Source organism: Furipterus horrens, unplaced genomic scaffold, assembly GCF_987537825.1.
Source record: "Furipterus horrens unplaced genomic scaffold, mFurHor1.1.pri manual_scaffold_11, whole genome shotgun sequence".
NCBI classification, from domain to species: Eukaryota; Metazoa; Chordata; class Mammalia; order Chiroptera; family Furipteridae; genus Furipterus; species Furipterus horrens.
In genome coordinates, this window is record NW_028327181.1 from 4173931 (window position 1) to 4199314 (window position 25384).

The following is a 25384-nucleotide window of genomic DNA, read 5'->3' on the forward strand; positions in this document are numbered from 1 at the left end:
GCTGTGTCCCTCCAGATCCCAAGCTGGGTGGGAGGCAGGCAAGGGCGTCAAACCAAACCTGTCCTCCAGACGGCCCCAGAGGGGCGGCTGTCACTCTCATGGACAGGCGCAAGCCCGTGAGGCGCATCTTCTCTTCGGAGCGGGCGGGCGCACCTCTAGTCTGCCTCCCCAGGAAGCCCACGCAGCTTCAGCAGCTTGGTCAGCCTTTCGATCTCCTGCTCCTGTTATTACAAAAGCAGACACATAACTGAACTGACCTCTGCGCCTCCCCGGGGATGTGACCATCAGTGGGCCCAGGCCCAGGGGCACGGCACGGAGGGGAGGCCGTGTTCCCTGGGGGGTCAGCCGCTGAAGGCAACTGCTGTACTGTCAGAGGGGGTCCCCTGGACCAGAGCGGTGACCAGAGGAGGGGTGCCTGGCACAGCTCTGGGGAGGAGGCCACACCTGAGCTGCCTCTGAAAGGGCAAGGAGGGCCTGGCCGAGGGGAGCACACGGCGGGCGTGGGGCGGGCACCCCCCCCCCCGAGGCGTTTTCTTACCTTCTCAGAGCAGCTGAACTCGAGGTGTTGGATCTTGGTGGCCAGCTGTAGATTTATCTGTTTTAACCTTAACAGTTGCCGCTCTGAACGTGTCTTCACCGAGATAATTATGCCTGAAAAATAATTGAGGGTCTTAATAATATCGGTTTCTAATTTAACCACTTGAAAAAAAAAATCTGTGTTCCTTATAAAGGTGTACAGGTGGGAAGAGTGGGGGCAGACAAGTCAAACAGTCTTCGCTTAAAGGCATCAGAGCGGGGAGGTCCAGGTTTTCCATTTCCGAGCTACAGGGTTGTGACGTATTTCTCCTCAATTCCCATGGGCCGGAAACTCCTTAAAAGTAACCACTGAGCTGATGAGCGTGAAGCCACTCACCGCGGGGCTTGTTCACGCAACGCACACAAGCTGCAGACGTGCGGGCCGGCCACGCTCAAGCCTGGCGGCGCTGGGCACGTCCCTTTCCCGCCTCTGCCTCCCACAGCTGTGGCCCGTCTCGTTGTCAGGCAAGAACCGAAATCTTGGCCCCGCACCCCAGCCAACGTGGCCCTTCCCTGCCTGGTCTCGCTGCGGCCAGGTGGGCCCTGGGGCTCAGGAGGCCGTGACAGGACTGCCACCAAGGCAAGGAGCTCCTTGTCAGGGGACGGGCCTGCCTCCAATGGGCCCCACTGTCACTCAGTCTCCTGACAGTGACCCACAGCCGATCGTGTAGGGATTCCCAAATCACCTGGCAGTGCTTCAAAGATAAGACACCCTACCTGGGCCCACCCCACACCTCTGCATCAGACTCTCCTTTTTAACAAAAGCGTTCATCGAAGGTGACCTGACCGCAGGTCTGTGGCCGGCGTCTGAGCAGCCGACTGCAGGGGCAGCTGGACCCCTAGGCAGCGGGCGATCACTGTGGCACACAAAGTCACAGCAGAAGTGGCGTCTCTGGGACAGAGGCTCCCTGTACAGCGGGCCGTATGAGGAAGCACCATTTCCCAGGTTGACAGCCGGTGTTACGTCCCCGGAAAGCGTCAGGTTGCTTAACTCAGAAAACCTTATAGTTCTCGGAGCCTTCGTCGTGCTAACCAACGCGTGCTGTGATTTCGAAGGGGGCGGAATCCAGCTTCACTGCATCTTTTTGGATCGTGCCCCTCCCAAGGTGGGAGAGGCCTTGATAAAACTCCCTCCAGGGATTAGTCTAACCCTGTCCATAAATATCCAACTCTCATGGAAACAGGGTCTAAAGGAGCAAGGTAGCTCCTCGAAGCATATGTCCAGGTGTCAAGTCGTGGCCACAGAGGTGGCAGGGGGACGCCAAATCAGACCACTTCGCTTTCCTCCGGACGGCAGGGAGGACGAGGAGGCCAGCATGGAGACCGCGACCTGCGGCCCCTGCTCCCACTGTATGCGTTCTGCAACCCGGGAGTGCGGGCGGACGTACCGTTGATGATCCGGGCCACACGCCACAGCCGGAGCAGAATCAGCAGGCCCAGAGCCTCGAACTCGTGCTCCCGGAATAGCAGGACGATGTCCAGGACAAACGAGACCACCACCACGACCGAGTCCAGGATCTCAAACTTGTGGTGGAAGAACTCCAAGCGGAAAACAAATATTTTCAAGGAGACTTCCATCATAAAGAAGGTCAAGATGGCTATGCTCATGAAGTGGAACACCTGACGGGGACAAGGGAGCATGTTTAATCATTAAGCTCGAGGGATAATGAGATTCTGGTCAGCATCCAGGAATCTTAGGAACAAGGTCCTGGGTGTAGTGACAACAGAGACAGCTTTCAGTCAAACTAAAGATAGTATCTTGGTCCCAGTGGTGTTTTAGCTCTGGGCCCAGGAAAGCAGACGCTTTCACAGAACAAACCCTGGCAAAATCAGACAGAGCAACTCCATGGCTGACTTCAGGAGCAGATGCGATGATCAACTCCCCCCACCCTCACACCAGCTAATCAGCAGAGACCCCAGCCCTAGCGCCTTTAGCCATCACAATTCATGGCTTTTTCCCTTTTAAGGCCCATCTGCTGGGAGCTAAGGGGGCGCCAGGTCTTGGAGCACTAGCACACCTGTGACCCCGAGCCTGGCGCCATCCCCTTAATAAGTCCTTGTTTTCTTGGCTGCAAACTCCTGTTCATGTCTCACTGGGCTTTGAGGTGTTCAGCCCAGTAACAAGGCCACGGCCGGGAATTTATCCCGCAAATAAACTCATGTGCACAGGGACACGGTGTAAGGATATTTACTGTGGCATCATTTGCAAAACAAGATTTTTCTAAATGTTTTGTAGGAAGATGGAAATATTCATCAGAGGGGGGTCATCAACTGCATTATGTATCTCCATAGGGAACGCTATACAGTTGTTAAGAAGACCAAGGCTGGGCCATATGGATTGACTAGAAATGGTCACCAAGGTCGATGGTGAGTGGAGAGTTCCTAGACCTTGATTTATAAATACTGGTCTTTACTAAAGAAACAGTTTGCATTCCGGGGCAGGGAAAGTTCCAAGTCAGCTGGGACATCATCTTGGGCCTGAAAGCAAGGAAATGCTCAAAGACTACAGAGTCATGTCAGAAGGACACAGCGGATCACTTTGAAGAGGCTCACAGTGACCAAATTTGGGACAATTTGAACATGGAAAAGCATGACTAAGATTTAATACACTGAATACATACACAAAAAATCCGTGAGTCCATAGTGAGGGGTAAATGCACACCCATGCACTCACACAGGAAAAAGAAGAAAGCTCTCCTTTATTAAAGAACACCAGCTACCGGATGTAGAAGGAAAGACAGAATTTGAAATCAGCTTGCATCCCCTCATTGTAGTCCCTGATCCGCCAATGCTCACCAGTGCATGCTATTGGGTTATTAGATATGATGGAATTGGTAATGTTTAAGGTGTGATAATGCCGTTATGGTTCTGTAAGAGTATGACCTTCTTTTGTATATCAAGGTATTTAGAAGTGAAGAGTCCTGATGTCTAACTTGCAAATGGTCAGACAATAATATATGAGTGTATTTGTGGACATATTGAGATATAAAGGAAATATAGAAAAATATATATTTGCCATTTTTTCGCAATAAAAAGTTAAGGAAAAAGAAGGAAAGAAAGGCACAAGACAGTGAGTATTGCAGGTATATTACTGATTCTGTTAGAAAAATAGAAAAGAGATTCATCCATCTACGGAAGGACTGGGCCTAGCCACAGAAGAAAACCTAACAGCTGCCTTTGGAAAGAGGCCACAAACAGGAAGGATATTTATTTTCTTCTATCCCTGCTACACTTGAAAGGATGTTTTCACATTAGCAATCAAATTTTGTTTTTGAAAAAAGGCATGTCCCCATTTTTTGTTTTAAAAAACGGCTATCCCAGCCCTGGCTATGGACAGAGCACCAGCCTGTGATCCAAAAGGTCGCTGGTTCGATTCCCAGTCAGGGCACATGCCTGGGTTGTGTGCCAGGTCCCCAGTTGGGGGCATTTCAGATGCCACCAATTGATATTTCCCTCACACATTGATCTTTCTCTTTCTCCCTTTCTTCTCCTCTCTTATTTAAAAATAAATAAAAATTTTAAAAATTATTTTTAAAAATTAAGAAATGGCTCTCTCCCATGTTACTGATGATGGGTCACAAGTGATGCATTTTGGGTGAAGGTCTGGGAGGGACTCAGGCAGGAACTGTGAGTCAGGGAATTAATATGGCACATCGCCCAGTGGCTCCAGCCGAGGGACCCCATCAGCACATCTACAGAGAGACAGCGTCCTGCCTCTCGGGGGCTGGAGACAGCACCCTGCTTCCCCTGGTCAGAGACACGCTACAGCTCTGCCATCTGGGATAGCCATCGCGTGACCTGAGAAAGTTTCCTGCTTGTACCTGTAATTTGGAAAGGAAGACATTTCCTCTGCTCTTTGACTAAAAGCACCCAAACTGCTCTCTCATGAGGCCTCCAGGTGGGTGATCTCTGCCCCGCTGCCCCCGCCTCCCCAGTGCAGATAACAGAAGTGAACTGTGTTCAGAGCTGCCGACACCCTACCATGGCGGCATAGTTATTCTTGTCGGGCTGGATGATCCTCAGGTCCAGGATGAGCTCAGCCAGCACCAGAAGGGCGTCCAGAATGACGAGGCAAATGACGACGACCTGCGGACCGAGGCAGGAGTGAGAAACCGTGAGACCGAAATCGAGATCTGCTTCCCATCTTTAATTTTGCTGATTGATTTTTCTTTAGAGAGAGAAGCATCGGCTTGTTGTCCCACTTACTTATGCACTTATTGGGTGCTTCCTGCATGTGCCCTGACCAGAGATTAAACCCTGAACCTTGGCGTATCAGGACGATGCTCTAACCAAATGAGCTACCTGGCCAGGGCCCTCATCCCATCTTTAAAGGGCAGGCGTGGGAACAGCTGGATGAAAGCACTCAGGGAAAATGCCAAAAACGGGAGGCTGATGACCATAGCCCAAGCACCCTGCAGGGAGCCCGCTGGGGGCCGCTTCTCTCCACAGAAGCAGCAGAAGCGCCTCCACTTCCGTGCCGCCTTCCCGGCCTGTCCGCCCCGGACCAGTGCCAGTCCCTGGAGCGTCTCTGTACAGCTCACTCACTGACCCATCGCTTCTCCTCTGTTTCTCACCCGTTCACTGCTTCTCCGTCTCTCTCAAAGCAAACTAATTCCTAAATGGCAGAAAATAGGTCATAAAGTTTCGACACATTTTTATTTTTCTAGTTCTGTGAACCGCCCTTGCTGGGGTAAGCCCAGAGAAGATGCTCGATAACTAAGTAACAACATCCAGCCTCAGAGCTTCTCTGAACTAAACCCCGCGCCCACAGGGCAGTCCTGTTTGTGAGAGGAGCCACACACCCAGAGGACAGCCCTGAGAATTCCGGGAGGCTGGCTAACCCCAACCCCTCCCCTGGCACACGCGTGCGGGTGGTGCGGTGGCCGGGCCCGGGCCCGCTCCCAGTGCCGCCCTTAGCCTGGGCCTTGCACGCAGCTCCCAGTACTGCTGAGCCTCAGCATTAACTCTAAGCCTCAGTGTCCTGCTGGGGAAGAGGGGGTTGGTCACACTTTCCACCCCAGAGCGACAACGGGAGCATCATGTGAGGTGATGAAGGGAGCTTGGCACAGACCCGGCCAGTGAGCGGGAAATAAAAGCACAGCCCCTCACCTTCCTGCCTCTGGCCCCCTGGCTCCGGGACCCTGTCCATCCCCGCTGTCCGTGGAGGCCCGACACATCCTGGATTTTCTCCCTTGGTTGTGTCATCCCATATGAGAAGTGACAGCAGTAAACTACACCTCCTGTCCCCTTGGCCACCTCAAACCATGTGGGACAAGTGGGGACTGCATCTAAGAAAGGGATTCCAGAATGTTCTTGTATGCTGATTCTCCCGACAGCTCAAACCCCCGAACCTGTGTGCCCCGCTCCGAGGTGGCTTCCCTGCTGCTGCTCTGAGCTCCTCTCCAAATCTGGTGACGTCACCTCCCTCCTGTCTACACTTAGAACCTTCCATGGCTGCCCGCTGCCCAGGGAGGATGACGTTCCAGGGCCTCCTCTCTCGCTACGCGGTCCCTCTTCTCACCATACACGTGCCACATGTCTCAGGTCCTGAACCGTCGCGGACACTTGGCCACCTTGGGCCCTGAGCCACATGGCCGTCGGCCTGGAAAGCTCCCCCTCCCATCCACAGCGCTCACTTCTGCCCAATCTGCAGGCGTTGGGTGGAACGTCCATCATCTTCTCCACCACAGTCTCCCTCCCACCCACAGTCCTAGGCAGGTGTCCCCTGCCCCAGGGACCTCTCACAGCCCCCTCTGTTGGCCTGCTGAGGGCTTCTCTCCACTGGTGACCAGCATCTGTCTGGGCACTTCCCGGAACGACCGCCCCGCTGAGCACAGACCTTCCGTGAGCGAGGCTTAGGGGTGCTCACCCCACATGCCACTGTACCCTTGGCCCACGGGGACTGAGCAATGATGGAGAGGGGATGAACAAACCTCTCTACTTATCTGAAGACACTGGGTCTTCTTTCTCCCCCGTACAAGTGTGTGTGGGGGGCCCCAGCTCAGGGGGCCAGCCCAGCCCATGTGGCCTTGTGGACTGAGTCAGGAGAGGGGGGGACCGCCCAGAGGGGCGTGGCCCAGGGCTCCCCTTGCAGCTGGAAGGAAGCTGGCTCCTTCCTTCTGCTCCTGAAATTGAGGGTTTGGGATTTCAACTCCAACAACTTAATACCACGTTTCCCTTCCTGTTACAGCTGCCGAGGCGAGCGCTGTCCTGGGTTGGAAAAACACCCAAAAACACCCAAAAAAGCCCAAAATAAATTTTTCTTATTTTGCCCAGGAACAAAGTCAGTGACGGGAGAGTCAAGGGCTGCTTCTCTCTGCTTCCAGAAAGGACGTTGGCTCTTGGTAGGACCTAGATTATCTCCATCCAGGGTCCCCCAAACGGCTCCATTTGGCAACTGGGCAGAAACGGGGCTGCGTGCTTCCCCGATGTCCCTGGGCCTCCTGCATTCTCCTGGCACTCAGACATGCTTCTGGATACCTGCTTGCCCACCTCAGGACTGGGGGGTGGGTGGGGTTCAGCGGGCTGGCCAGACTCAACCTGAATTTTGTCCTTCAGAGTCAGGAGACGTGAGGACAGATCCTGAGCTCCGTAGAAAGTTCCATTCCCTTTGCTATTCTTTGAGGCCCACCCCCTGGTCTCCCCATGAGCACACCGGGAAGTCGGCAGGGCATCAAGCCCGGTAGATCTCTCAGGCATCAGTCCACAAAAGAAGAGACGGAGGCCCCATGGCAACGGGTCAGTGAGGCATGGGGCCCTCCTGGCCTTGCTAACTCAGGGCTGGCAGAAAACGTTTGCTGAATAAACATAGGGATGTTTTTTCTGCCTCCGATGTTTGCCCTTTAATTTACCTCGTGAGTCTGTGTGGTACAATTTGCATAACATAAAATTTACCATTTCAAGCGTTTTAAAGTTGGTGTAAAGTTCAGCAGCATGAAGTGTATCCCTATAGCAGTGTAACCGTCACCACTGTGTAGTTCCAGAACATTTTTTTAAGTCCTCACCTGAGGATATGTTTTTACTCATTTTTTAGAGAAAGAGAGAAACTTCAATTGGTTGCCTCTTGTATGCACCCCAAGGACTGAACCCAAACCCACAACTAGGCACGTGCCCTGACTGGGAATCGAACCCGTGACCTTTTGGTGTATGGGATGACGCTCCAACAAGCTGAGCCACCTGGCAGGGCAGGTTCCACAACATTTCTGTCACCCCAAATGAGAGGCCTGGACCTACTAAGCGGTCACCGCCCACTGTTCCCTCCCTCCAATATGTGACAACCACCATGCTACTTTCCGTCTCTACGGACTTGCCGGTTCTGGACATTTCCTGTCAATGGGTCACTTAGTACACGGCCTTGGTGTCTCCCCGTTTCCAGGGTTCAGCCGGGGTGTAGCAGGTGTCAGCGCTTCGTGCCCTTTCGCGGCTGGGTGTGCACAGACCACATTTTGTTTATTGATTCATCAGATGATGGACCCTCGGATTGTGATTCATTCAATCCCTGACAACATGGGAACTGCCCTGGGTGCCCAGTGCTGTACGAGTGCCTGGCACATGCTCAGTGCTCGGGGGACATTGAAGCAACGAATGAGGCAGCAGCACGGATGGGCCCCCATGGGGGCCTCGTGACTCTCAGCTGACACTGGGCCCCACCCCGGGCGTCGGGCCTCTGTCCACCTACCTGAAACCTGTGGGAGCTGAAGAGCTTCCTCAACTTGGCCCTGAAGTCTAGGGGATGCCTGGGCGTGGAGGCAGGGGCCGCCTCTGGGTTCGCGGCTCTGCCCTCCTCGGCAGAGGCAGGGGCCAGTGGCGGCTGCTCCTCCTCTTCCTCTTCCTCCTCTTCATTCTCCCATTTCTTATAGTTGAAGTTCCAGGCCTGGTAGTCGTCGCCGACAACGGTGAAGTGTTTCAGGAACCTGCTCATCCTGTTGGCGGAGGCCGCCTTGGTCCTGCGGGTGACTGTCTAAAGGGAGGGGACAGAGAGTGAGCGCTCAGGCAGGGCGGCCCGCAGAGCCCGCCCAGAGCACTCGGACCCCGTCTCTCCGGCAGGCAGCAGGGCCCAGGCTGTGCCGGGCCCCAGGGGTGACGACAGTCCCAGGACTCAGAGCACCCGCGAGCACAGAGACCATGAGGTCACAGTGGTTTCTTGTGCTTTTATTTTTGGAACCCAGGTTCTCAGTGCCAGTGAGCGCACAGGAAGCGCCAGATGCCATCAGGCCTGCCACTGTGGTCTGGTCGGCAGTAACCAACGGGACTGGCAGTGCAGCCCAGTGACAAAAGAGACCCCACGGGCCCCCGTGTAAAGACCGGAAGAACAGCCTCATAGTTCAGAGACATCACAGCCTGAAAAACGAGGTGAGAGTTGGAGCGGGGAGGGACAATCCAAAAGTAAAAGTACTCAGAGTTTCACAGAGAAGTGAGCACCCCCCCCACCCCGCTTCACACCACCGATCGAGCCTGGAAAGGTGAGCAGCAGAAGGACTTTTCCTGGGTTCAGCCAGGGCTGTTTCAAATACTCTGTGGACAGTTGTTTAAAGAAAGATCACTTCAAAGCAAAAAGCAAATGCCCCGCCCCTCTGCCCAGATAACACATATTTTATAAAGTTCAATAACGAGACTTCCGGGTATGTGGTCAGAGGAACAGGATTGAGAGCACCCAGAGCAGACCCAGGTCCCCATGGGAATGCGGGGGTGACGTGGTGGCAGTCCAGGGCCGTGGCAGATGCCGGTGAGGTTCAGTAAATAAAAGACCTCGATCTCACCCCACATAGAAAAAAATTTTGGAGGCGGTAGCATTAACATGGATAAATGTACTTTTAAGAAACTTGAAAGGTCTCAGAACAAAATACAGACAATATCCTCATGACCTCAGGACAGGGGAAGCTGGCCTAAAGCAGACGCGAAACCCCAAAAGAAATGGGTAGACTTGACTCATCCGAACTAGGAGCTTTTATATCACATGCACACCCCTACAATGTGAAGACACACACAGATTAGGAGTAAATACCTGCAAGGTCCTTAACAGACACAGATTTAGTATCCAGAATATCTAAAGAAATCTCACCCCCAAAAGACAACTCCATGGAAAACTACATCGTGGACATTCACAAGCAGCTCACGTACGAGAAAACGCAAACGGCCAAGACGCTCGGCATCACTGCTACTTGGGAAAATGTGAGATGGAGCAACAGCCACACATTTTTTTCACTCCTCAGACTGTCTTGGTTTTCAAGTCTACGGCAGCAAGGGTTGGAGAAGGCGTGAAACAGGGGGGTCTGCTACACACTAAAGGTAAGAAGGAACGGTGGCGCCGCCATTTTTGGAAGCAAGATGGCATTGTTGCTCTGCCAAGATGAAGTGGTGCATCTCTTTTCCATGATCTAGTGATTCCATTCCCAGAGAGGCTCCCCTGCCCAAAAAAGGACTCGCCCACATGTGCTCGAATCAGTGACATGTTCAAAAATGGTCACCATAAACGTTCACCTAAATGGTGGGAGATGGAGGAATGAAGCTTCTCTCTTTGTGTGATGGAATACTATACAGCTGTTAAAAATGAACGAACTATGTGTCTATGTCACTGAGGACATCTGCGTGTACCCGCTCAGCAGTGCTGAACACAGCAGATCACTCCTTTCCCCAAACACTTCCTTCTTTGGCTTCTGCGATTCCACACTCTCCTGGTTTTGCTCCTGTCTCGGGGGTTGCTTCTTGCCAGTCTCTCTTGCCAGATGCCTTTAGAGGAAGACCTTACGTTTAAGCATTTGCATTCCCAGGGCTCAGGCCTGTGACTATCCCTCTTCTCCATACTACGTTCCCAGGGGGTCTCATTCAGCAGCATGGCTTTGGAAGCCTCTCTCCACTGAGGATGTGTTAATGTTCAATACTATCCCTAATCCCAACCATCCACCGGGACTCCAGCCATGATACCGGTTGTTTATAGGACATCACCGTTAGTTACCTAACATCTATCTTTTTCATTTTTTATCCTCACCCCAGGGCATGCTTCTTGATTGTAGGGAGAGGGGAAGAAAGGGAGAGAGAGAGGGAGAGAAACATCGGTGTAAAAGAGAAACATTAGTCGATTGCTTTTTGTACACGCCCTGACGGGAGACTGAGCCCACAACCTAGGCATGTGCCCTGACCAGAAATTGAACCAGCAACCTTTCAGTTTACAGGATGATGCTCCCACAAACTGAGCCTCACCGGCCAGGGCCCCAACAGCTATCTTAAACCTTGCATGTCCAAAACAGAATTATTCATTCATCACCCAAACTCCGTTGATGGCATTTCATTTGTCTGCTTCCTTAGACCAACGACCTTGGCATCCTTCTCGACCCTCCCGCCTCTCACGCTCAGCATTGGCCCCCAGCAGCTCGTTTTCTTGGCTCCACCCTTAAACCACCTTCCAAGGGAGGCCACCACTCCCATCCCCATTGCTGTCCCTGGCTCAGACCAACCATTTCCTGCCACCTCTTGCGGGAGCCTCCCGCCTCCTCCCAGTGCCCATTCTCCGTACAGCAACCGGAAAGGACTTCCTGAAACACACATGAGACCATGTCACGTGCCCTTTCTTGAAACCCTCAGATGATTTTTCAGCAGCCCTAAGTGCCTCTTCCTTGAATTCTCTTCCCGGGCACATCGGCATGGCTCATCGCTTCTTCCAGGTCAGGCTTCTGCTCAGATGTCCCCTCTTCCAAGAGCTTGTCTGGACCCCACCCCCCGCGAAGTCGCACTACGTTCCGCTTGTCCTGCTCCATCGATCTTTACTGCACTTACTTCTGTCTGAGGTTATACGTGGACTGGTCTATCCGTTTATTATCTGCTTCCCCAACTAGACCCTGAGCCCCACGAGAAAGAATGGGACTTTTTCTGCCACTGTGCACCCAGTTCCGGGCACGTAACAGACACTCAAAAACATTCCGATATTTAAGTGACTGAATGAACATAGTCGTGTGGTTAAATCTTTAAGAACACGTTGAGTGTGAAAGGGAGCCCCTGATTTGAGACTTCCTCAGGTGCTAAGAGACCCAAAGGGAGCTGATGGCCATGTCATAGCCTCCCGAGAGTGACCCTTCTGACTTCCCACCCGCAGTCCTGGCCTGCTGGCTCTCCTCTCCCAACCCCACTGCCCACCTCCCCCTCTGCCACCCCCTGAGGCCAAGCCTGCAACACCCTCCGACCCGTCTCTTTCTACCCAGTTCTTCCAGCACATTCTCCACCCAGCAGCAGCCTGAGGGGGTTTTATAAATCCTCACCTCGGACCACAGCACCTGACCACATCACTGCCCCCTGCACTGTGCTCTTTGAATAAACATCCAAGACCCTTCCAATGATGTCCGTGGCCCTGCAAGGTTCGGCCTCATCTCCTATCCCATGACCACAGCCTGGCTGTCCTCTGTCCCTCCCATGTGCCAATCCCCCGCCCCCCGCCCAAACCTCATGGGGGCTCGTCCCTCAACCAGGAATGTCCTCCCCACTCTGAGCGCAGCCCATGCTTACTCATGCTTGAAGCCTCAGCTGAAATGTCCCTTCCTCAGAGTGGCCCTCCGTGACCCCTGAAATCTAAATCAGACCCCTTCTGAATTTTATAAGCTCTCTTTATATTCTTTATTGTTCCTTGGGGAAACCCTTATCACAGTTTCTAACTGGACCTTTTTTATGTGCGGCAGTTTATTTATTACTTTTCTCCCCACACTAGCGTTTACGCTCCATGAAGGCAGAGTCTGCGTCCCCAGAGTCTCAAGAGACACCTGACTTAGATCAGAAGCCTCGTCCTGTTGGCTGAGAGCTCTGGTCGCCTGTCTCCCTTGCAGGGCTGTGGCTTGTCTCGGGGGAGGGAACCCCCATCGCTTGGTTCCCAGGGCCAGGCTTGTGGCTCCCCGGACGCCCTCCGGGTGGCTGCTGACCATGTTTTCCCCAAACACCTTGTCTGGCAGACGGAACGCTTCTGGGCTCGCCTTCAGCGTGGTGGGAGCCCGCGGGTGCTTTGCAAAACCACATTTCTATTTTTCGGGAGAGGAAACTTTTCTTTCCGAAACCTCGCGGTCAGTAAAGAGGCAACTTTTAGTAATTTGGGATGAAAATATTTACGGCGCCCAGCAGAGCAGAAAACAACTCCGGTTTTAAGTAAAAAAATCTGTCATTTCAGAAGCAGAAAAGTTCCAGAAAAGGGCAAAAATATAGTTCATCACGAAAAAGTTGTGGGCCCCTGAAACTCACCCCCCGGCCTGGACTCTCCGCTCTAGCGGAAGGAAGGACTGACTCAGGCGGACAGAAGGACTGACTCGGTGGGTAAGGCCGAGCACCGGCCTGGCCTGCAGCGGCCCCTCCGCAACCACGGCTCTCCTCCTCCTCTTCCTCCTTCTCACCTCCACCCTTCCGACTTCATTGCCACCCACGGACGCTTCACTTCTCTGCCAGTGGCCGGCCGCCGGTCTCTGCAGCCCCCGGACCTTCATTCACACAAACGGGTGGCTTTCCTGTGCGGCCTGAGCTACGCTGAGTGGTTTCTGCCACTTGCAACCCCAAGAGTCTAGATGAGTGGAGTCCCTGGCACTGGAAAGAAACCCCGTGCCTGTGTCCCCCCGTCCCTGCCCCTGCCCGAACCCTTGCAGTCTGAATATATCCTGACCCCCCTCTCCCTGGGGTCGCCTTCCTATTAAGGCCACAACCGTGGTTCCCACCTGCCTGACCATACTGCACCCTGCCACACTGCGGACTCGGTTCTTCCTGACGCTCCCGCCTCTTGGTTTTCCTCCTGCCTCAGTGTCCTGTCCCATGTCCCTGCCCCCACGCCATCTGCAGTCCTTGCGACCCTGACCCTGTCCTGGTGCAGGGTGACTCTCCACCCCTGGTGGTCTCAGCACCCCTGAGTTCTCAATGCTGCTCACGTTTGAAGTCTCAGCCAGATGTCTGGTGTCCTGCCCGGTCATTAGTTTGCTGTGACCCAGACTGAACGAACTTCTCATCTTTTGCCCGATACCCAGCCCTTCCGCCATGTCCCCCTAAGGCACAGCACCACAGCCCCCCTGCTGCCCGAGCCCAGAGCCCGCGGCCGCTGCTGGCTCCTCTCTCTCCCTCGAGTGCATCGGTGTCACTCGCCCTCTGTGACCGACAGGACGCCTGCCCCCATCCTTTCTCCACACAGTGGTGGTGGCCGGAACCCCCTTTCCCCACTGCCCGCCTCGCTGTGCCCTGCTGTCACCCAGCCCCCACCAGTGCGTTCAGGCCCCCTGACCCCCATGCCTGCCAACCGCCGCCTTCAGGACAAGGGAGAGCTCTCTGGGTCTCCCCAGGCTCTGCCTGGTCCCCTCCCTGCCTCCACCTGTCTCACCCCGGCTCTTTCAGGCCTTACAGCCATCTTGGTTTTACCTCCCTCTTTCTATTATTAGTTAAAACTAATTAATTAATTTGCTGCTGTTGTTCTATTACAGTTGCCCCATCCCCCTCACCCCCCCGCCATGGCTCTGGGAGGCCTCCTTTAACCCCTGCTCTGGCTGAGGGTCCTCCCTCTATGTCCCCACCACACCCCTTCCTGACGAGCCCCACACACTTCCTCCCTCAGTCACAGGAAGGGGCTCTGCAGGTATCTAAGAGAGAGATTAAGGAAACCCCGCGGAAGCCACCCCTCAAAGACGATGGATTGATGGCTCGGATGGCCTGCTCCTCTTTCACACACGACAGGTGTTGGGCCAGAACAAGGACTGCCACCTGGGAGAGAGCCAAGAGATAAGAAAAACAGACCCAGAAGGGACAGAGCACACATGCTCTTGTCCTCACAAACGGCTATTTTGGGGGGCTCTGGAGCTCATCAGTCGGAGGGGGAGTCCCTGTGAGCTGGTCCTCCAACAATCACAGAAAAGGGCGCTTTTTAAGAAATTCAGCCGATTCCCGATCCCAGGGCCCGATGTCTTTAAATCCCCCATTTCCCTGTTCCCCCTCAGAGCTCACTTTTGGGGACCTGATGTGCTTATAATCAGACCCCCACCCCACAGCGCCAAGACACAACAGCAGGGACATCTGTTACTACTCGTGGTGACTGGTATTATTTGTTATATGAGCAGGACACTAAGTTCCTTAAAGGCACCATTTCATTTAAATTCCTAACAACCCTCCGAGGCCCAGGCCATAATTTTGCGTGTTGGTGAGGGAGGTGACACACCCTAAGTCACGCACGTGGAAAAGGACAGAGCCAGGATCTGCCCCCTGGGCTGTGTGACTCTTTAGAACGCGTGGCCGAGAAAAGGCCAGGCAGGCAGTCCCCGGGCAGCTGCCTGCCAGGAGGATGTAAGGGGTTGAATGGAGGTCGCCCTAAAACTCACAGCCCCCTGGGACCTCAGAGTGTGACCTGACTTGGAACATGGGTCTTTGCAGGTGTAAGGAAGGTGTCCTGTGTGACTTCAGCTGGCGCTGGGCTTCCTCTGGACTGCACCCCGTGAACCTTTCCCTGTGCTGATTTTCGCATGGGTGCTTCTGCTGCAATCAGTCACAGCCATCAGTGAAGCCGTATGCCGAGCTCTGCGAGCTCCCCTAGCAGGACACTGAACCTGGGGTGGCTCGGGGGACCTCCGATGCGCTTCCTTCTTTAACCCTCTTCTCTGGCTTCCCACTGCTCTTAAAAATAAAGACTTGGGTGCTTTCCAGAGGCCGGGCCTAAGCTGCACGCTGCAGCCTCTGCCTGCCCACCCAGCCTCAACCTTCACCGCCCCCCATATCTCTGCTCAGCCCTCGGCACGCAACAAGCCCCTTCAACCACAGGACCTCCGCAATCTTCCTCTGCCTGAAATGCCCACCCCTCTTCCTCTTGGTCATTTACCTTCTTTCCCCCCTTCAGGAGGTCTCTCTCAAGCACCCCAGCTCCCGGAGGCTGACCAAGCACCCCCTCCTTTGTACGCATGCAGGGCCCCTCTCTCCCCCGCCACGGGATGCAGGTCCACTGGTTTGTGTGACTGTTGGGAGTCTGTCGCCCCCATCAGGGCAGAGACCAGGTGGGTTCCTGCTCAGGTGCTATCCTGCGGGTCCCCACTAAACACACCTGGAAGGCTGACTGCACCCCCGGCAGGCAGATCCCCTCCCCCAACCCCAGCCCCCGGGGAATCTGTGTTCTGAGGAATGCCTATTTTTAAAATCAGGGAAGTCTTTAAATAAGCGTAACAGTTTTTCCTTTTCGAGGGTGGGGAGGAAGTTTGAGGTTCACAGAAGCAACCACGGGTGACAGCTGATCGGCTTTGGGGGAGGGGGTTGCTGCGTATAGGCTGAGGGGCCGGACTGGCCGCCAGGTGCCCCCCCACCGCCCAGAGCCCACTTCAACACTCCTATCCTTTCCCTGCAAGGTCAGGGTCCCTCCTGTCTTGATAAGAGTCTGCCAACCCAGCGAGACGATGATGAGGCTGGAGGGATGCACGTGGGAAGTAATATCTCCTGCCGTGGAAAAGGCAGTGATGGTAACTGGAGCACCTGCCATGTCTGACTTCTGAGCAAAGCCCTTTATAACACACTGCAAAAACTCCATGAAGTGGGGGCTGAATCTCCAGTTACAGGTGAGGACACACTGGGAACAGAGAGGCCAAGCGGCACGCCCCAGGTCACACAGCCAGCGAGAAACAGCTCGGTTTCTGACCCAGGCCGCCTGGCCCAGAGCTGCCTTCTTTTGTTTACAAAAGCACAGAAAGAAAATGAAAGCACAGGAAGAAGAAAATGTGATCCAGCTACAAATGAAGACCTAGCCCAAGTGCGAATGAGTCATCTGGGTGACTCCAAACCCCAATCCCTTAGCGACATTTTGGGCCAAAGGACAGGCTAAACGGAGTTCAGGGCACCCATTTGTCTTGCCTCACTGTCTAACCAGTAGCTCCTCATCCTGGCTGCACATTGGAACCACACAGAAGCTTTAAAGGACCCCAATGCCTGGGCCCCAGACCCCAGGATTGCGATCCAGTTGACCCGGGGGTGGCCTGCGTGTTGGGGTCTCCCATTTGCAGCCCAGCCGGGTGAGGAACGAGCCAAAGGGCTGTAAGGCTTTCTAGTCCCCTGGCTCCGAGGCTCCCCAGAGGCAGCTGGTGACATGCAGTCATCTGAGAGGAGGAGCAGGTCAGCTGATGGGCCACCCACCCAGCTTCTCCTCATGATCGTCCCCAGCCCCCGAGTTTAAGTGTTGCTACGGTCAGGCAACCTGCCAAGTGCTTTCTGTGCACAGTCTTGTTTCACCGTCACCACAACTGTAGCTGGGAGTTGCTGTTCCCGTTTTACAGAAGAGGGAAACCAAGGCCCAGAGAGGCGGGAAGGGGCAGAGGGAGATCCTGGGAAGGGCAGGTGTCCCCAGCCTGCTCAGCCCCTCTCAGCAGAGTTGGCTATAGCGAACCAGGTCTGAACCATGGCTACAAATCCCACCAGTTTCTCCGATAATACAGTTGTTTTTCTCTCAAAAACTAGGCGAGCTGGAAAATTACAAAGCTCCTAAAAGCAATCTTCTTAGAACAGCTTTTAAAAACACAATTAACTTCGTTAAAGTACTGAAGGAAACTTGTTCTCTGAATCAGTTAAGAGGCTTATTTGCTGCAAGTGGTCTTGGCCCAATCTGCATTCCCCAGCTGCCCACGGTGCCGCTGGGCCAGCCCAAGCGGCCCCCATGTGGTGATAAACAGGCTCCCGACCCCCAGGAGGGCCCCCGGGTGTGCCCCTGGTCTGCATTCCAACCCTCTGCTTCCCTGCAGTCCGCGGCCTCACACCCACCCCATCCCTGTGACAAGTCTCAGAAGCTCCCTAGCTTCACGCAGACCCCAAGTCTTCTGGACCCCGACCCCCAGCTTTACCTGCTGCCATTCACCCCACTGAGCAGACAGACCTTTACCCTAGACCAAGGAGCAAAAGGAGATAAACTCATAATAACCCCAGACACACCAAACTTATCACCTATCTGTCTTACCTGCCTTTCTCCCTAATCTATGTTCTTCACAGTCATCATCAGAGATTACAGACAATTCTGTATCCTGCTTTTCCCACTAGTCACATGCATCAGACTTACTGGTACCTTTTTAATGGCCGGGACACTGACCAAGGACTCACCGTTCCCCCGACTGCATTTTCTGGTTGTTCCTCATTTTTGGCACCTTTATCACCAATTCTAAGACCACATTTTCTCACATTGTAACATTTGTGAAATCTGAATGTTTTACAATTGACCAGTTTCAGTGCCGTGTCCCATTATATCAGAGTAAATGGCGGCACTGGCTCTTCTTCTTCATAATATGTAAATAACGGTGCATCTACCGTCCGCGGTGCCTTCAGTGCTAAGAGATATGGGGCCATCCATTAACTGCACTTCTCCCTCTTCTGGGTGATTTCCTTTCCCATACGTGAGATGACCAAGTTTTTTTCCAGAACAGCTCTGTGGGTTGCCCCAGCCCCTCCGTGGATTAGGCGTGAGAGGATTTCACCACAGCCTAACCAGCATCGAGCATGGCCCCTTGCTTTTTTTGGTTTGTCTGATTTAATAGAGGGCTACAGATGAAGGAAAGTATAAGCTGTCTCCATGGGCCTTTCCCTGATTGATAACGACAACTGGAACTCACTGGCATTTTCCCTTTATCCTGGGAGAAGCGCCACACAAGGACGTTCTTAAGGCTGGGACAGCCCAGAATCGTCTTACCTGTTCATCCCTCGCCGCCATTTTCCTGTCGTCTCCGGATCTGGAAGAGAGCAAAATGTTTGTCCAGATCTGTCACCCCGCTATCATCTGCCTTAGCGTGTGCTTTGCAACACTTTCTTACACATTTTTAAAAAATATTTTAAAACTTGATTAAGTGTCAGAAAATAGTAAATAATAAAGCTCCAAGTGTATACAGAAGGACGTACATCCTGAGTACGTACCCAAAAGAAGTGAAACAGGTGCGCAGGCAAACACACGTACACAAATATCCACGGCCAAAAGCTGGAAACAACCCGCGTGCCCAGCAACATATACACAGGTACGTAAAAGACGTTACAGCCATGCAATGGAACGTCATCCAGTCGTAAGAAAAACAAAATACTTTTTATAATACGTATATATAAATATCAAGTTATTGCTATACACCTGAAACGAATACAGAACTGTATGTCAATTAGACCTCCGTAATTAGTTCTTTAAAAAATGAAGTATCAGCAAACCTCTAAAACATTACGCTAAGTGAAAGAAACCAGACACAAAACATCACAGAGGACATGATTCCATTGATACTCAATATCCAGAATATGCAAATCTGTAGAGACAGAAAGCAGATTGGTGGTTGCCAGGGAGCAGAGGAGAGGGGGGATGGGGAGTGAGAGTTTAATGGGGATGGGGTTTCCTTTTGGGGTGATGAAAATGCTCTGGAACTAGATAAAGGGGGTGATTGTCAATGCACTAAGTGCCACTGAACTGTTTATAATGCTTAATTTTGCGTGAATTTCACTCCAATTAAAAAAAACAAAACCAGACATACAGATTACAGTGTTGAAATTGCTCTGGAAAGCAGCAAAGAATCCACCTGTCCACCAGCAGGCGTCTGGTTCAGTCAGTTAAGGTGCATCAGAGCCGTGGGAGACTCTAGCGCTGTTAAACCCTAATATGTGTGTAGGGAATGATCCCACCTATGTGAAAAATATCACATATGCGTCTTTAAAATTCTGCAAGGGTATAGCCAAACTCTTCACAGCGGCTGCTGCTGGAGAAAAAGGGAGTGACTTGGGAGTAGGGTGGGTATTTTTTCCTTCTCTCAGCTTTTGGATAGTCTGAACTTTTACAATGACTATGTGTTACTTCTTAAAACTTATTTTTAACATAGTGACACATGCATGTAGTAAAAATTTAAATAATACAAAAAGCTACACTATGACAAGTAAGTTTCCTTCTACCCAGTCTTCCCAGAAGCAGCCACTCTTACCAGTTTCCCATGTAGCCTGGCAACCACATGCATACTTACTCCTTTTCTCTCTCTTTTTTCCTAAACAAACATGCGTCTAACCCTCTGCTCGGAACCTTGCTTATTTCCCTTTAGGGTGTGGGAGGCTGGATAATGGCCCCCTGAAGACACACACTTCCTGAGCCTATTCCTCAGAACCTATAACTATGTCACTTTACACAGCAAAAGGGACTTTGCAGATGTGATTAAAGGCTCCTGAGACCCCCCCCCCCAGGTGGATCCAGTGTCATCAGAAGGGTCTTTATAAGTAGAGCAAGAGAATCAGACACAGAAGCAGATGTGATCACAGAAGCTGAAGGTTGGAGTCCGAGGGAAATTAGATAATTTTATGCTGCTGGCTTTGAAGATGGAGGGAAGGGGTCATGATGCAAGGAATGCTGGTGGCCTCTAGCAGCTGGTAAAGGCAGAGATACAGCTTCTCCCCTAGAGCCTCCGAAGGGACGCGGGCGGCCCTGCCAACACCTTGACTTTGGCCCACTGAGATTGCTTTTGGACACCTGATGCTCAGAACTCTAAGATAATACATTTATGTTGTTTTAACCCACAATTTGATAATTGGGGTCATTTGTTACAGCAGCCACAGGAGACCAATGCATTATTATCTCAGAGATCTTTGCATATCAGTGTGTTCAAGTGCACTGCCTGGAATGATGGCACAGAATTCCCCTGGGAGAGCCTGTGCAGCCCCAATAGTGATCAACACGTAGGCTGCTTCCCAACCTTTTGCATGTCCTTGTGTTCCAATGAATAGCCCTGCACACCATGTGCTACTTTTATAATTTAAAAAAAATTACCATTTTGGAAAAAAACTTCACAAAGACAAAAAAATAAAAAAACGTTCTCTCTCTCCCCACAGTACCGTGCTACTGGCCCCTCAAAGAGTTTCTTGCTGCTTGATTGGCAGAACGGTTTCTGCAATCAGCAGTTTGGCTCCGTGTGCTCCCGCTCCAGCCCCTGGGGGCCCTCACCCTGCTCACACGGGACAGTCTCAAGTGGAACCATCGTCACAAGGGAAGGTGAAGGGAAGAATTAAGGTGCCTTGAAGACTTTCTTCCTTCACAAGACAGGAAATAGAACGAGGGCATACACTGAAAAAGACCCAGCTTCCATAATTCAAGCAACACAAAATTCAAACCTATCCTGGCTGTCCCATTAAAATAGATAAATAAAAACAAGAACACCCAATGCGTATAGGACTGTAGGAAAACTTGCACCCATTGCTGGGGATAATTTTTCTAAACAGCCATCTCTGGTGGTAAGTGGCATGTACCTTCAGAATAATCATATCCTTGACTTGAACAATTTAGGAACTTTATCTCAAAAAAATCCCTTGATGCAGAAAAAAAAAAAAAAGAAAAAAGAAAAAAAACCCATGCAATTTAGACAAGAACATTTAAAGCCAAGTTGGTGTTCGGGCCAGAACCCGGAAACGGCACACAGGCTCCACTTTAGGGAACAGCTCAGGAAGGCAGTAGGCAGTTAGGAGCAGTGGCAATTCTGAGGTCTGTGCAGAAATGTGGAAAGAATGCTGTTAAGCAATGAGACGTAGGACTCTGATGGTTACACACACTGCTTGCAATTGTATAGAATCACCAGAACTTCTACTATGTGCCCAGGATGGTGTCAAGGTCTCAGGAATCTAAAGTAAAGGTCGGGGCCCTGGTGGGCTGACCTTTCAGCCAGGGAGACAAATGGGGAACCAAGGAAACACATAAGCAAGGTAACATTAGCCAGGCCAAAGTGTGGGAAGGAAAAACAATAACGCGACAGAGAGCAGGCGAGTGTGGCTCCTGCAGTAAGGTGGTCAGGGCAGACTTCTGAGACTTTATGGTGGCCCTGAATTGCAAGGAGTAAGTCACAAGAAGATGGCAGGGAAGGACATTCCCAGGAGGATGAGGAGGAGGAGCACGTGCCAAGGCCCAGAGAGAGCAGAGAAGTCAGCATCTCCAAGGAGAGAAGTGTGGCTACAATGGGTAGTGAAGTGAGAAGCAGGGGGCGGGAGAGGAGAGTCAAGACCCAAGCAGGCCCCCTCAGTGCTGAGGATCTGGGGGCGCTGAGGTGGGCATGGCTGAAGGCAGAACGTGCAGGGGCTGGGGGGACAGACCTCGCTGTGGGCCCGGATGTCAGGACAGGGAGAAGGGCAGGCAGGGAGCAAAACTACTCTGGGTTTGCTCCTTCTTGCTAAACCAGCGGTGGGGGAGGGCTTGGGGGGTACAGAGCGGTTCAGGAATTGTGTAAGCTGCAGCCCAGAGGCTTTCAAACCCTGGCTCCTACCTGCCTTTCCTACGAAGGGCCACAGCAGGGAGAAGTTGTCACCCCCAGCCTTGGTCTTACTCAAGAAGCTTTGGCTGCCGGTGGCGCTGTCCGGAAACACTGCAGATCTCAGATAGCCCTGCCCGACCTCAGGGTAAAGGAGTTCAGGAGAGGGTGGTGCTCTCAGTGGGGCAGGATGGGGATGGGGATGGGCATGGGGGCGCTTACGGCTCGCTCCAGGCGCTAGGCTAAGCCTTCCTACCAACCACGGCATTTAGTCTCCTCGGCAGTCCTGTGCAGTAGTTACCATGCCTAACCCCATGGGACAGAGAAGGAAATCGAGGCACAGAGGTGAAGTCCCATGGCTAAGCCCACCAGAGCCCCCTGTGTTAGGGGGAGGATTTAGTAAGGCCTCGGAGGTCCTGGAGGGGGCTGCCCCGCTCTCCCCGCTCCGGAGTATAAATAACCTGCCCCAACCTGTGTTCTTATTCCTGGAACCCCTCACCCAGGTGAAAGATGAGCTGCCCTGGGGGTTCCTCCTGCAGGGACAGGCAGGCTGGCTCATCTCAGCCTCCGTGGGGACACCGGCATGGGCGTGACCCCCACTTCTCGCCCTGCAGTCTGGGGCAGCGGTGGGGCAGGACAGGGATGAGGAATAATCGGGTTTAGGGGTTCACACCAACCTGGGTGTAGGTTCTGGTTCTGCTCCCTTTGTGGCCCAAGGCAAATGGCCCGGCCTCTCTGAGTCCTGGCGTCTTCACCTGTAAGAGGGAGACGAGGATGGGCCGCCTCACCTGTCGCTGCCTGGCGAGCGGTGAAGTGAGGGCACCTGGCCCAGGCGCCCGACCAAAGGGAAGTTCTTCCTGTCATTCCGCCCATGTTCGAGGGGCGAGAACTGAGGGCCAGGGGGCTTCTGTCCCAGGTCCTGTGAGTGTCGTCTCACGTGTCCCCCCCCCAACCATCACCCCAGCCCCTGCAATGGACTCCGGTGCCCCTGGACAGGCAGGGGCTCCGGGGCACAAACCTCTGCCCGCGCGCGCTGGGAAACGGGCACCTGCGGGCGGGCCGGGATCCCGCGGGTCCCCGCAGGGTGGCGGGGCCCCGCTCTCCCGGAGGGCTCGGGCTGGGGCGCAGGGAGAAGGGCTACGCGCCAAGACGGGGCGCCTCCCGCCCCGGGAGCACTTACCCCGCGGGCCGCTCGCTGCAACTGCCAGCGCGCCCGGCCCGGAGCCCCGCCCGCCCTTCCTCCGCGCCCCGCCCGCTGCCGCCCCGGCTCCGGCTGCGGCGGGGGTCTCGGGCCCCTCGTCCTGGTTCCTACCTGCCTGTGGGCCTCCCTCGTGATGTCCGGCTTCGCCCCAACCGGCCCTCGCGCTCCGCAAGCCCGAGCCTGGCCAGCGCCCCCCGCAGCCCCGCGGATGGACAAAGGTCCCGCCCGTGGAGCCAACCGCGAACCACGAGACTCCGGGCCCCCACGAGCCCGAGAGAAGCGGTGGGAGGAGGCAGCCACTTCCTTCTGACGGCGGGAAGGAGAGGGCCGCGCTGGGTCCAGCCCCTTCCCCATCACACGCGCTCCGGCACCGCGCCTGGCTGCTGGCTGCCCAGCCCGCCCCCACACCTCTGATCACCTGGTGGGGGGGGGACCCCGAGTGGCCTGGCTCGTCCCCTGCACAGTACCTGCCATGTGAGCAGGTGGAGGGTGAGAGGAGTGTCCCAAGGGGTGGCCAGCCTTGAAGCCGTCAGGACGCCCCTGGAGTGGGGCTGAGGCTGGAGGTACTGAATAAAAAGGGGGTGCCCTGCTCCAGGGATCCGCCGTGCCTGCAGCCCTTGCTCCGGCCGACCCCGACGCACTCGCAGGCCCTGTGGCGAGGCCCTCGGCTGTGGGCCCTCGTCCTTGGCGCAGACTTCCCAGCGCTGGGTTCACACCTTCGATCACTGCTCACACAGGAATCAGCTGTTCCGTGAGCCCAGGCCTTTCCCAAGAGGCCACGGGTCCCAAACTTCCAAAGGCAGAAGCCGTGCATTCTGCACGCCTCTCTGCTCCTGAATTAGGTCCCCACCGCTGCTGGTGACAAGTGACCACAAACCTAATGTCTTAAAGCAAGAAACAGCTCCGGAGGTCGGAAGTGGAGGTGCTGGCCCCGCTGCGTTGCTCCTGGCGGCTCTGGGGGGACCGGTTCCTTGCCTTTTCCAGCTTCCAGAGGCTGCCTGCGCCCCTCTGCTCCTGGCTGCATCACTGTGACCACCGGGTCATCATCGCACCCACGTTCTCTAGAACTGACCCTTTTCTCTCCCTCTTAAAAGAACCCTGTGGTGACATGGGGCCTATCTGGCTAATCCAGGGTAATCTCCCACCTCGAGATCGTTGATTTAAGCACATCTGTAAAGTGCCTTTTTTCGGGCAAGGGAGCTTATTCACAGGCTCTGGGGGTGAGGCTGAGGGTGTCTCTGGGCCGCCAGGATTTTGCTATCACAGGACTGCTGTTTCCATTAGCTCACACCACCCAGGCCGCCTGCCTCCCACCTCTGGCTGGGGAGCTGACTTTCTTGAAACATCTTGTTCTGATTGGACTTCCAGTCTCATCTGGTGGTCACAAAACAGTCCCACTCCGGTCCTTAAGGCATGGTCTGGTCCATTTTAAACTTCAACCCCCAGGGCAGCTAGACAGAGTGGAGAAGACCCGCGGGCTTGTTCTTCTCAGTCCCTTAGGAAGAGGGAGAGGGAATGCGTGTCACAGAACTGCCCACCTAGAAGCTGTCCTTCTCTTCCTGTTGCTTTGAACAATTGCTCTTGCCCGTGGTTGTGGGTTTACTACAGACAGGCTTCGACAGGCTGCAGTCCTGCCCCGGGCTCAGTCCTCTGGCTGACCCCTGCTGGAGGCATCACTCATTTTTCTTCCCACGTGCTGCCTCTTTGCCCCATAGTGCAGTGGTCCCGAGAAAGCCTGCAGCTGCCAGCCTGATTCACCTACGCCCTGGAGACTGGGGCCACTAGCAGGAACCTATTTCCATGCTTTTTGGGAACCATCGCGGCCGGAGAATTTAGTCAAGTTCTCAATATGGCTGTCTTCACTGAAATCCCTCCACTTAATTTTCTCAGGGGACAGCAAAAGTTCTGTTACATCTTTATCCCCAGCACAGAATGCGGCACATAGTAGGTGCTTTACAGCTCATGATGTAATTATGCATAATAAGAGAAGGCTGCCCTCCATCACTTCTAGTCAACACGGAACTGAAGATCCCAGCCAATGCAATAAGACAAGAAACAAGAGGCACAAAGACTGAAGAGAGAAAAACTATCATTCGCAATCAACGTGATTGCCTACCCAGAAAATGCAAGAGGCTCAGCAGACTAGTACCGGATACCGAATGCCCTTTCTCCACCCTTTGTATAAGAGGAAGGAGCGGCCCTGTCTCTCAGTGAGGGAGGTGAGGCCAACAATCCTTAGGGCAGAGTCACTTGCAAAAGAAAGAATCTAAGAGGTGCATAACCATGGATGATAAAAAGTAATCCCATCTTTATTTTCATTAACCTCTAACTGAAATGTATCATTTCCTTCAGTTATGGCTGTAGGCAACGGCTGTATTAGCAGTACCCAGGACTCTGGCATCAATCAAAA

General features: G+C 53.6%; 1 protein-coding gene across 4 annotated transcripts; it reads right to left on the bottom strand.

Moving 5' to 3' along the window:
* Positions 1–68: 68 nt before the first annotated feature.
* Positions 69–23484, bottom strand: HVCN1 (hydrogen voltage gated channel 1). 4 transcript variants are annotated; one of them, XM_090292375.1, is made up of 8 exons: positions 23442–23484; positions 22451–22528; positions 18221–18260; positions 8255–8536; positions 4558–4662; positions 1965–2196; positions 539–651; positions 69–221 (listed from the first exon to the last, which is right to left on the bottom strand). In XM_090292375.1, the coding sequence occupies exons 3-8, from the start codon at positions 18239–18241 to the stop codon at positions 156–158; spliced, it is 819 nt and encodes a 272-aa protein (XP_090148501.1). In that variant the 5' UTR covers positions 18242–18260; positions 22451–22528; positions 23442–23484; the 3' UTR covers positions 69–155. The 4 variants fall into 4 exon arrangements, with proteins under 4 accessions (XP_090148501.1, XP_090148499.1, XP_090148500.1 ...); XM_090292373.1 differs by lacking the exon at positions 23442–23484 and adding an exon at positions 23086–23327; XM_090292374.1 differs by lacking the exon at positions 23442–23484 and adding an exon at positions 22954–23002.
* Positions 23485–25384: the final 1900 nt, after the last annotated feature.